We start from the raw sequence: 12,925 nt of genomic DNA on the forward strand, positions 1-12,925 counted from the left end.
TTGGGGCCATCCATATGCTCCACCATATGTCCACGAGGCGTACGGTCCAGAATCACAGTCTCTGGAAAGGGTAGGTCTCCCAGGCTCTCAAGATACCAGCCAGGATCCCAGTTTTGCTCTATTAATTGGTGTGTAAGCACCTGCATTCCCTCCAACAAACTAGTGATTTTAGCTCAAAGGGTAAATGTGGAACGCAACCAACTGTTTGCTGATTCAGAAGCTGGCTCCCAAAAGGCAAGTTTTAGCAGGGAAAGAAAAGGTTGCTCTGGGCTGTTTCTTCAGAGCCAATTCTAACTCTGTGTACTAACCACAAAGAAGCTGCAGCAAAAGATGTTACCATGTAAAACAGCAGTACTGATGAGCATCCAAAAACAGACTAGATTTAATAGCCTAGCAAAAGGGAATACAAGTTTTGACTCAGTAGAAGACAGGCTGCAATGTTATGTCTTTTCTATTCTGCTTTTCACTTACATTTTTTCTGGGGACAACTAGCTGCAGCATGTTTTCACATTTCAGTCCTACCTTATCACTATCCACTGTATTCTGTGATGTCCTGGATGCAATGGAAATGGTGTCTGGTTGACTGCTGCCATCTCCTTGGCTGTCTGCGTCATCTACTCCATCTCTGCAAAAGACATAAGAGGGAAACAACCATGCTTACTTAACGCACCACCTTGGAATGTGCACAACTTTATAGGTGGATTTGAGAAGTGCCGAATCAGCATGCCAGGGCTGGCTTTGCACTAAAATTACCTCACTGATACAGCCTATGTTGTTGTGTAGCTTGCAATTTAAAATGATGTCACCCTCAGCCATCGGGTTGGGATTAGCACATAATCACCACGTTTGTTGCTGGAAACAGGATGGCTGTTGCCTGCGTATTTACAGCACAGAAGACTCTGGTGTTCAGAAATAGCTCTGTAATGAGGGTGTCAGGCAGAAATTTTCCTTAAATTAGATTTCTGCCTTAAGCAAAACCATTCAGCCCTGGCTATATGTGGCACAGAAGGAAAGGACATTTCTGTTGTCTCACAGGAACCACACTTTCAGGAATTTAATATTAAGCCATAAAGATGATATCCAAACAAATATGAATAATGACAGTGTAGAGCTCTCTGAGACTACCTCTATGAATCTGCCAGCAGAGGGTATTTTCTCCCTTTTGCAGTTCTCCTAAATTTTTATCGGTCTTTCAAAATAAACATTTTAATAATACAAAATACAATAAAATATAACATAAACAACAACACTGCACTAGAAAGCTCTTAGACTGGCACATGTCCCCAGGAAGAAAGCTCTGGATCTCTGCCTTGCTCCTAGATGACCTGGGTTACTCACTCTTTGGATACCTCTATAAAACAGCCTGCATTATGAGATTGGATACATGATAATATTTGATGAGGAAGGGGAGATGCTCAAACTACAAGTGGCTTTTGGGAATGTCAGCCTGACAACAAAAGAATAATCAATTTTATATAATTTCTATTTAATCCAGGATTGAAAGAGTTTGACCAAAAAAATGTAATATTATTTTCTAGGATGAAATGAATTTGTATTTGATGATGAAACACAGTTTCTTCATTCTAGTAATATATTGTCATGACCAGCTATGACTTTCATTGTCAAACGATTCAAAATGCCAAACAGGAAAAAAAATTAAAATCTGTTAATACTCAATTAAATATGTCATTTCTCATTTGGGACAGAAACATAACCTTGGATTCTGAAGAATTTTTACTGTTCATTTTTCACCAATACTTCAGAGTACTAAAATTAAAGACCTTTGTATGAATATAATAGGAAAGCTACTTTTGCCAAAACAATGTAAAATGCAAAGATGATGAAAACTGCTTTCAACTATGGTAAGAAAAGCAAGTGAATCCAGTAAAGAGTCCACAGACACTACACTGCTGTTGGCTGACAAACCTCTAATGATTTCATGTTGAATGGAATGACTGAGGTTACCTTCTACTGTTGTTTCGCTGCTTTGCTGGTGTCTTGGGGAGCTGAATTGGCTCTTTCAGAGCTCCTTTCAGATGGATAATCCTTTCTTGAATGACTTCCCGGATGTTTTTGATCCATTCTTGTTTTGTTTCAATACTGGACGCCTGAAGTTCCACAAGGCAGAAAGACAGACACTCTATCACATTCCCAGCATATCACCTTCTATGTAGAAGAATCGTGGTTGGCTGATAAAAATGCATGATTAACTGCTTCTCCTCTCTGATGTATTGTTCTAGCTGCTGGATACCTGGTAATCCCAACTGAGGGTATTTTACTAGAGCTATTTGGCAAGCAACAACAAAGCAGCTAAGCTCTGGATAAATTTAGTTAATGCTAGCAATACAGCATGCTCTGTGGAGAGGAAATAGGTTATCAGTGCACAGCGGGATTTCCTCAGACTAAATAACTACCAAAAAAAATCTTCATTTGAAAATCACTTGACAGAAATGGCTGTCAGCTCTGGAGAGCTGAGGAAAATGTTGACTGTCAACAAACCCAGTGGCATAGGACTAAGGGAATTACACCTCCCAGAAAACACCCCGAGATGTGTCCTGTGTTAGTGTGTAGCTGCTCAGTCAAGATTGCAAGAGATTCAATTTCAGCAAGGCTTGACTCAGACTGTGGCCTTGGATCTGAATTGCTCCTGACGCAGGCATGACCCCACCGACAGATATGGAAGCCATGTGAGTATGAGGATGGAAGAAACTGACCTTCCATTTAGGGCTCTCGAGGCCTCAACTAGCAGCTCTAAAGGCAAAGGAAACAAAAAAGACTTACTTTCAGCACTGTTTTATTGTCTGAGGATGGTGTTCGTCCAGACCACAAAGCAAATTTACAGGGATCTCCTTCCACATGTTCAGTCACTCCCAGTTCTGAGGTCTAGCGTGGAGGAAAGACGGTAAGAGATTTCATATAAATGAAGCCTCATGAGTCCAGAAAACTTTACATTTGTAGGGAGAATCAGGGGAGGCAGGGATGGATACGGGAATGAGATCTTGTCTCTGCTTTGCTACACACAGATAAAAGACAGAAAACCATCAGGGTATGGCAAGAAAGTGTGAATAGTTTAAGTGATCCTCCATGCACTTCCCACCCACCCATCACATCTCACTCTCTTAAACCTCCCCAGACTCACTGTGAGTTTGGCTTCCCACAGGGCCCAGAGCCAGCCCCTCCAGGTGGCATGAGCATCCCCAACCCAAGACAGGGAAGTACAAGCCATCCCCCAAACTCTACTTCCACCTACAAGAAATGCAACACCCAGAATATTTCTTTGCAGCCACACCTACCAGTAGCTTGTTCTTGTAAACATATTTTGTGTGTCCTGAAGAATCTTTGATCTCCTTGCTAAACACCAAAGAGATTTCAAAGAGAAACAAATGCCTCTCACGGCCTTTCCGAATTAAAGACTTGGGATCCCACACTTGGAAGGAATCCTGAAGGATCAGCTCTCCCTGGACGTCCAGGTTCTCATCAAACCCTAAATAGAGCATACAAAACACATTGGCTAGTACTTGTTCTTGGGGGCAGTAATGCCCAGAAGCAACAGAGCTAGGAGGATTTGGAATAAAAGAGTCTTTCTTGTTTTTATGCGTATTCTGAAAGGACATTACTGGGCATTTACTGCCCTGGTGAAAATATATTTTTTTTTGTCTACTGCCAAATCATAATTATTTCACCAGAGCCAAATATGCCATATGTGCTAAATGAGACTTCTGCTAAGAATAGTAGTAATTACTTAAAGATAAATATTATAAAGCTTTCGGTGGTGGTTACTGTACACAGAACTGCAACACAAGGAATCTTATGCATGTCACCACAACTTCAGAGGAATCTAAGATGCTGTGGCTAGAAGCACCCTGTCATAACATGATACCCTCAAGCATGCTAACCCAACCTCCAAGGGCCCGTCTGAGCCCACAGCAGTGTGCTGGGGGAGCTACATGTATAAGAGCAAATCAGTAGGTTGTCTGAAACATGCTTTCCAGGAGTAGTTCCTGAGCTTCCAAGCCGCATGTCAAAAACCTTCATATCTGAGGATTGCAGGATGCCTTCCACATAACCTGGAGGCCTGATGGAAAAGGGAGTCCTGGGGACAGTTCTCAGGTGTGGGCTGGGTACAAGGTGCCCTTCCCGCTGCTATCTCAGCAGCCCATGGGTCACACTTCTCTCCAGAGAAAACATTTTCTATAAATTTGAAATACTTTTTTTTGTGATACTTCTTTTCCTTTGGGCTGATTATACTAATATTTTGAACCACAAACTGTTTTGACTCAGAAAACCAGAACTTTTTCTTTTGAAATGTTGAGAGTTTTAGATGTTAGAAATGTTTTCATCCAATAATCATTACAGCTGTCAGCAGCTCAACTGATACTGTTTCAGAAGGTATTTTTGTTTCAGTAAGTAGGAAACTCTTCAACAAATATATATATTGTATATGTCTACATATACATGCAGATGTATATATCCATATATAAATACATGTATACGTAACATATACATATACTACATATGTAAATATTTTATACACAAATATAAACAAAATTCCAAAGCTTCCTAGCCAGTCTCCAAGACTTTTGGTGAAATTTCAGAAGGAGCTAGGAATTTCCTGAAAGTGATGGCCAGTCAACAGTACTGCTATAGCTAACCTGTGTTAACCTTCTAAACAAGTTGTAAGAAGGCTCAATTCACGCCCAAGTCCTTTCCCCATCCACCCATCCACCTGTACCTTCCAGCATGCTGACGTGCATTGCATCGTTGGCCTTCTTGGGGACACTGAGCATCACTTCCAGACCATCTTTGAGCTCCCCTTTGCCTTCCTCACAGCAGGTTAGCAGTTCCTAAGAAGCAATGCAGAATACCTGTAAGCAAACTCTGATCATGCTGTCTCTATCTCAATGTTTCTTGGTATGTAGAGTGCAAAGTTGGAACCGTGTCACTAACAGTGACAGGAAAAAGCTGAACTGCATCAAAACTCACTGTGGATGCTCACAAATAGGGGGTATCATATGGGAAGGACTATAAATCAAGACAAGTCAAGGTGTTATTGAACGAGACTGCACTCAGAGGGTTTCTGAGGTTTTATGCCCATGTTCCAGCTACACTAGCTGGGGAGCAGGACCCCAGACTGCTCCAGCAGCATGTCTGTGGCACAGTGCAGGCAGGGCTGGCAGGACGCTCTGCCCAGGGCAGGCAGGTCCCTTCTAGGAAGTCACCCGAGAAGGAACCCAAAGGGTGACGACTGAAGGGCTGTTTTAGCCATCCCAGTAGCTCTGGTTTGCGCAGTGCAGGCTTGCTGTCCCACAGCACTCACAAGACTGTGGCAAGCCTGTTGTTTCAGCAAACTGGTATGAAGCACAGATTTGTTGAAACACTGATTATACCCAGTAAGTGCCTTGGTAGTATGGTGCACCACTCCATTTGTACATACACAGGAAGCATGCATCTAAAGAGATGCAAGTATCATCTATGGTCCTAGCTTGTCAAGGTCAGAATCTGTCTCTTCCATTATCCCAAAGATATTTTTTCTTTGCTTTTCTAGTTTAGAACTGAACAGCAGCTTGTTAAGTTAGATCTAAAATTCAGTTATTGACAAGATTTGGCAAAAAACTATAACCAATTTATAAGAAACCAATCAAAAGTTTTTGTTGTTGTTGTTTTATTTTTAAATGGGAAATGCTAGTGCTTCATTTTTAAGTCTTTGTTTCGTATATGAAGGTTTTCCCTGTTTTTCAAACACAAGTTTCCATTCCCAAACAGAATCTAACAGGAGTCTCGGTGAAGAATCCTTTCCCAAAGTTCATGACTGCTGACACTGAAGCCTTTAATCAAAATATTACATGTCACAAACTTAGTAAGAAGAAAAGGAAAGTAAAACCATTCTGTCATCCCTTCAATTTCCCTTTCCCAGTTCTTGCTTTTCAGGATTAAATCCACTTGTACACCCACAACCAGCTGAAGCAAGCCATCACTTGTTTGCTGTTTGCTTTTTTTTCTTTCTGTGAGTATTTTCCTTTAAAATATGCAACCTGATTTCACACTTTGTTGTCATGCTCAGGCCTGGGTAGTAGGAGCAGCAGCTCAGTAGTAGCTGCTTACAGATCACAGACAACTTGATGAAGCAGCTCCTTTTAGAATAAAAGCTAACTCATTACAACTGTGAACTGCTCTGCGCGAGCTGATTTGGGCAGCTCACTAAGGTACCTTCAGTAGGAGTTGGTATTTTGTGATCCTCTGGACAGGCTTGATTAAATAAGAAGAGATAGAATTCGCCAGACCATGCCTTTGCTGAATTTCCTAGAAGAGATAAAAACAGCAGTCAGTCATGGAAAACTGTTAACCCCCTGCCAGACGGATCCACCCATAACAAACGTCAGCTCTGTATCTCTGCATTTCTTTGTTTAGCATTTTAACTCTCTTCAAGCTCACATACAAATATCAGTGTGGTTTCAGAGAGGCTGGCAATAAACTGCAGTGTCCCCCTAAGGCCACTCAGACTGCAGGAGCAGTGTGCAAGTTGAGCTAAGGCTACACGGAGTAAACTACACAGGCTTTGATTTAAATATGACTTATCAGTCATGTCAACTGGTTTCTCTTAGCTATGAAGGCTGAAAGCAGAGTTTTAACGTTCAATTAAAATGGAGTGACATTAAATTAAATTGAACAAGTAGGGTGCAATTTAGCTGTCTAAACATAAGCAGCTAGTACCATCTGAGAGCCCTGAGGTAGCTGAAATATCCACATGGGAGCAACGCAGCTGACAGTGCTGACAGACCTATGCTGTTCTGAGGCGGCAGCTGGGGGCCGGGAGAGAGGTCCTTATGATACCTCTTATAGCACTGAGTGCTTCTGAATGGCAGCCAAATGTCTGTGCTGATCACTGTGACGTGCTCATGAACTTCTGGAGTCATCGCAGATAGGTATTGGGTGAGGTCTGCAAAGGACTACAGTGGGAGCTCCTGAGAATCCCTCAAGACCCTACCGCACATAATTAGTCGTCTAAAAGATTTTGAATATTTGATCCCTGCTGCCCTTCAGGGACAGGTTCTGTGCTGACATAGGACAGGCTGGGATTCCTCTGCCTCTGCCAGGCTCTGGGCATGCCTGCCCCCCTCCTGGCCAGGATATACTCCGGTACGAGGGGAAGAGATAGGAAGGGGGAATGGGATTTATCTGAGGCTGGAGGGTAACTTTCAGGCTATACAGTGAAGAAGTTGCACAAGATAAAGGGGGAAGAACTGCCAAGAACAGATTTTCTTTCTGTATACAGTCTGATTTTCTGCTGAATACTACTTTTTATTTATTTATTTTAGCTGTAGTGTTTATGCTGAGATGCAAAAATAGCCATTTTTTCACAAAAGGTGCCAACAGAAGGTGTTGGTTTTTGTACTAGGAGTTTTTTTCTTTTTCTTTCTGAAATAAATGCCTGTGCCATGAACAAGACCCAAAAGGAAAGAAGCTCTGTGTGGGGTTTAGGGGAGTTTGCATGAAGCTGAGTCACAGCTGGCTCCCTGTTTGGCGGAGTCTGCAGAACACATGGCTGGACTTCAATTAGTAACTGCGTGCGCCAGCATAGCTTTGGCCACACCTGTGAACTTCCTGAAGCTGGCTAAGGACACTAACTTTTGTAGGATCTAAGTGATTAATTCAGCACTACTCCTTCCTTCCAGCTCTCTGATCAGCAGGACATGCTCCCAGCAAGATGTGTCCCCCTTGGGCACCCCCTTCTCTGCCAGGATGCTCCCTGGTCAGACTGGGCAGAGGCAGAGGAGGTTGGTGGAGTAACAGATGTCCCTGCTGCCTGGGAGGCTGTAGCTGGAAAGCAATAGCACTACTACATGCAATCAGATAAATACACTGCTGGAGAGGGACGTTCTCCCTGCAGCTCTTCCCTTTGGTCTCTGAAGTCTTGGAATAAGACAGCAGCTTGCTTGACTGTGACTGTCAAGCACAGAGATACCTGAACTAGACTTGAAGCAGCCTAGCCACAGAGCTCCGTGCTCTCATCTTTGCTCTGGTTCTTGTTTGAAGCAAGCTTAGTTCATGTTATAGCACACAATGGCTCACCATTAGACACAGCTTAAGTTACTACTTGGGTTGAAAAGTGTCCCAAGGGCTTGGGGGAACTGAAGGTGTGTGAGGCACTGTGCTAGCAGTTGTCTTGCACCAAGATGAGCTACAAACAGGATCAACATGTAGTCTTACATGCAATGACAGCAGCCCAGGCAAACATCAAAAATATCCTCTACACAGGGCGGCACAGGACCTTACAGAGGCCCTGGGGTGGACAACATGGAGAACCAGTACACACCATTCAACAGGCTCAAGCGCCACCTCCTGGAAAATCCATTTCGGTTCAATTCTACTTCCAACATTAGTTAACAAGGCAAAAAAACAAACAACAACAAAAAAGTGTTCGTTACATTTCTTCTGGCTCACATGAGCCCCTTCAGTGTTGAGTTTAACTGATCAGTGGCACAGACAAAACCCAGAGGAACTGATTCACGTCATGTGCCAACCACATCATAGGTTGGGTACTGCTGAGTCTTAACGATTTGTAAAAGGATTTCTCTTTGGAAAAGAGACACTAATAAATAAATTAATTAATTAATTAATTTATTTTTTGGGGGAGGGATTACTTTTGGTTTGTGTTTCCTCAGAAAGACAATTACTTAAAGCTATAAGTTAGCAGACAGGCACGGAAAAATGCATGAGGTTCCAAAAATCAGAGGAAGTGCTTAGTTTAAAAGTACCGAGAAACTTCAACGATTTTTTTCTCAGTCCACAAAACCATGATGGGAGCCTGCAAATGTTTATAACCAGGTGTACTGCTTGTAAGGAAAACAGTCTAATTGCAGGCAATGGAGTCCCTTACTAGTACGATGAGGCAAATGTTTAGTATGGTGGGTCAGATTTGCAGAACAGGATCTTGTTTTGGACTTAAGGATTTCAGGTCATAAAATATAATGGGATTTGCTTTTCATTTTACCGCTAAACCCGGAAGCAGAGAGTATATCTAAACCAGATCTTCAGAAAGGATTGTGTCTGAAAAATGCACAAAGGTTCCCATGAGAGTGCCTGTCTCCATTAAAAATGACTTGCCACACTGATGAAGATCACACATCACACTACAGCCTATCAGTTTTCACAGCATGTGGTATCTGCAGTGGAATGGAAAACTCAAATGTTAAGGTACAAAAAGGAATCTGTTGCTCAGATGTAAAGAGGAGGTGTTTCCGATGCAGTATGTCTGCTGAAGGAAAATGGCAGTGGCTGCTTACATCAAAGAAAGTCCCTGCGTGTTCCAGGATGAGCTGGCTGGAGTCAGGCTTGTTTTTGCAGTAGGTGACATACATCTGAAATTTATCTGCCTGTGAAAACAAACATCAAGGGAAAAGCAAGATAAGCTATTTCTCTGCTCTTACATTCTCATTAAGGCTCACCAGGACAAATACAAGTGACAAACCCCCACCTCTCGAAGCAATGTGAGAAATATGAATTAAGAACGGAAGATTTAGAGGCAGTTCACAACTTACCTGAGCAGTTCTGAGGGGTATGAGGTGCACCATGTAACAGCTATGGGAGGCTTTCGTTAACAAATGCGACAGAGGGAAGGCCTAAAACTTTAATCCAGCTGAAAAACAATTTCTAAGAGCTCTGATGAGGTTACACAGTTTGCATCCAAATCCCAGTCATGAAGTGTTGGCTCTATCACCTACTTGCAGATAAAGCCAGCATGGGAACTCCGGGCAAGACACTCACCTAGCTGAAAGTGGCTTGAGCCAACACTTTTGTCTTAAGACTGGCTCAGATTTGTGATGTCTGGCTCAAACTTGCCTTTCCTACCTTGGTTCAGACTTTAATGGCTCAAACTTTATGTTGTGCTAAGAGCATTTTGCATTTCATTTCCTAATTTATTTAAGAGGAAATTAGAAGCATCTGTGCAGTCCTGCCTTAGAGCAGTTTCATATTACTCAACACTGGTCTCAGGGAGAGGGAGCCAGGCAGAGGAGGATGGCCTCCTTTGATTACTATTGCTTTTTTGATACCATGAATCTAAATAACAGGACCTTGCAATTGGGCAGGCAGTTTTGCATGTACTGTTGCTGAGGTGCTGAGGTGATGCGGTACTATCTTAAAAGCACCATGAATATTTTGCACAGAATGATATGTAAATGCGTTCATCTTTCATAAATATGTAACCTCTTCCATGTAAACTAAATTTCTGAATCCATTTCATCAGTATTTGTGCCATGTTTTCAAATTAAAAGCCTATTCAAAATCATCCAAACATGCTCATTTTTTTGGTAAGTGAAAAGGTTCCGTAATGACTTCAAAAATACTAATTCACAGTTTTAAAATATCAATAAAGCCAGCAGAGAAAACATGAAGAAGGCTGAATTGCCTGGTAAATATTTTGAAAAGATAACAGTTTTCATACAGATAAATTACCATAGCCAATTCCTGGAGCCTCCTATGCTCATGAACACTCTTAGCATCAAGATTTCAAAGTCCTGCTGGAAATTTTCCTGGCAGTGGGTAATGGAATGAGAGAGTACAGTGGCTCAGCAATTTGACACTCATTTCTGAAGCAAAATGTTGATAAAAGAAGATGTTCATGCCTTTGTAAAGGCCTCATGCATGACTAAAATTCTCTAAGGAGGGTATATTATGATTTTAAATGTTTCATCCTTGCAGGGTTCTTTGCAAAGGAATGAATGTCACCCTTAAATATGGATTTGGTTTGACAAATTCCTTTTGAACAGGTTCTTGAACCAGCAGAGGTAAGTACTGTGTTGGTCAGTGCAGGACAAGGAGTGGGACTCTGGAAGGCTTTCATACCACTCAAGAGAAAGAGTTAAGGAAGGGAGCTTCCACCCTGAGAGGGTGAAGGCGGAAACAGTCCTCATTACAGATTTACCCTTGATTTCACTTTTCACCAGGGATGTAACCCCTGCACCAATTCTCAGCTTGTTTCTGTCTGTACTGGAGGAATTAATTTGAATAAATAAAAAGAAGAAGGCTCATTACCCAGGTGACGAAGCAATGGCCCACATCCTCAGGCAGTTGTTCATATTTCTCGAGTTCTTTCAGAAAAATGCTAAAAAAAGAAGACACCGATGTAATTAGTTACAGTCAAATGCCCAGGGGAAGCAGAATGACCAATGAATTGATCAGTGTTAATGACCAATAGTTGTCTCTTGACTGTGAGGCTAATCAAGTGTGCTGCCAGTGAAGAAAGTGTGTCCTTGCAAAGGCATGCTTTGCTATTTGAGTATAAACATGCCCCACTCAACTACAATGAAAAAGGTAAGGGTCCAGTGTGTTCAGGAAGACAAAGTGACATTCAAGAACCAGACCAAATCTTCAAAAAGATCTTGTGAAGTGGTTCAAAAACAGGAGCCCAAATGTTCCAGCTTCCCATTGTGAAACTCAGCACTCTGAGCAAAGGACAATTTAAACAAGCTTGACACTTTGTGGGTAGTATAAATTCCCCACATACAAATTTCATAATCAACTCATTCCCATCACCTTGTACTGTGAATGACATCTCTGATTTCAGACAGAGCCTTATACAATGCCTAGGTGGAAAGAGCAACATGAAACAGAAGTTGCAGAAGGAGAAGCAACTGTGTGTGCTGTTTCTCTTGCCCTGAATCACGTTGGAGGATGCATTAACATCACTGCCCAAAGGAGAAGATCGGAGGATGCAGGTATGGAGGGGACAATTTATTTTAGTGTTGTTAGAAGCTGTGGTGAGAAAAGGATGATGCACATGCAGCAAGCTGGTAAAGGACAGGTCAGAGAAAGGAGAAACAGCAGCAACAGGGAGCTGTGGGGCATGACTGAGGTCTGAAGGGGGTGGCAGCTGAGAGTGAGGGAAAGTCAAAAAGAGTAATCAGATGTCATCAGTCAGAGTCACTAAAAGGAAAACAACATCACAGAGAGGAGAGGGGAAGTGGGAAGGCAACTGGGTGATCCCAGCATAGTTAAATGAGGAAGAATATTTATTGGTATGACTGCACAATTCTTGTGGGCTGTAAGTCAATTCATCTGTTAATTAAAGGCCTTTTTAATCTAATACGTAGTTTGACTCTACTATTTTGTAATGCTTTGAAGCTGCTTGCACAGAAGTAGGCAAACAGTAGCCTCTCCTGGACCATATTCATGTGCATACGATGGCACATTTACCTGTCTGAAGCACTGAAAGTCCCCCAGAACTTCAACAGAGAACAGTCTTCTGAGCTGTTTTTCAAACTGCCTTGCTTTTGATGTACAACTTGAAGACAGACTTTGAAATTCAGGCTGAACTTGTGGGATTTAGCATCCCTAAGTGCTGTAACTCCCATTGCATTCATATTATATCAGGGAAACAATGCCCTCTAAGCACATCTGATACAGTCTCATCTTGATAAAAGGAAGCACTGTTACCTACAGATTAAACACAGTGAGTCTCTAAGTGGCAAGAAAGCTACTTCTTAATCCAGCTCATGTCAGCCATTCCTTTTTTCTCCCCTTGTGTTTTCCAAGAGATTGTATTTTTGACAGACAAGCTTCCAGACCTGATCCATTTTCTGTTTCATAATTTCCACTTAAAATATTCTCTTTACTTATCAGCTCTCAACCCAGCATGATTTAGAGAGAGTCACAGCTGTGGTACCATGCTGTTACCAAATTTTGCCATGATCAGTCCTTTGAATGTAGTAGTACCTGACTTTTTTACCCAGAGGTACCAATGACAAAGTCCTACCATTGATAACCTTGATATCCATCTGATTAATATAAACACTATCAATTCACACAAAAGCATCACATTTACTGAAACCTATCAGCCTCTCTCTAGGCAACAAGTAACCTCAGAGCACAGAGTTCCTCAGTTATTAAGTCACTCACAAGCATCAGAAACAAGAAAAGTTAGTTC

The 12,925-nt window shown here is 42.0% G+C and overlaps 1 protein-coding gene across 28 annotated transcripts in view; it reads right to left on the reverse strand.

The window, feature by feature from the left end:
- KALRN (kalirin RhoGEF kinase) overlaps positions 1-12,925 on the reverse strand; it is a 502,773-nt gene that overhangs the window by 133,682 nt on the left and 356,166 nt on the right. For all 28 annotated transcript variants that reach the window (XR_013953438.1, XR_013953439.1, XR_013953440.1 and 25 more), the window contains 8 exons: positions 11,035-11,104; positions 9,285-9,374; positions 6,208-6,300; positions 4,733-4,844; positions 3,294-3,484; positions 2,782-2,883; positions 1,966-2,108; positions 523-625 (listed from right to left, as the gene is read on the reverse strand). Coding sequence is in view for 25 of the 28 variants with exons in the window: in XM_080599249.1 (XP_080455375.1) it covers positions 523-625; positions 1,966-2,108; positions 2,782-2,883; positions 3,294-3,484; positions 4,733-4,844; positions 6,208-6,300; positions 9,285-9,374; positions 11,035-11,104 (904 nt within the window). In the remaining 3 variants the exon portion in view is untranslated. The remainder of the gene's footprint in view (positions 1-522; positions 626-1,965; positions 2,109-2,781; positions 2,884-3,293; positions 3,485-4,732; positions 4,845-6,207; positions 6,301-9,284; positions 9,375-11,034; positions 11,105-12,925) is intronic.

The sequence above is a fragment of the Anser brachyrhynchus genome, assembly GCF_964034855.1.
Source record: "Anser brachyrhynchus genome assembly, chromosome: 7".
In the NCBI taxonomy this organism is placed as follows: Eukaryota; Metazoa; Chordata; class Aves; order Anseriformes; family Anatidae; genus Anser; species Anser brachyrhynchus.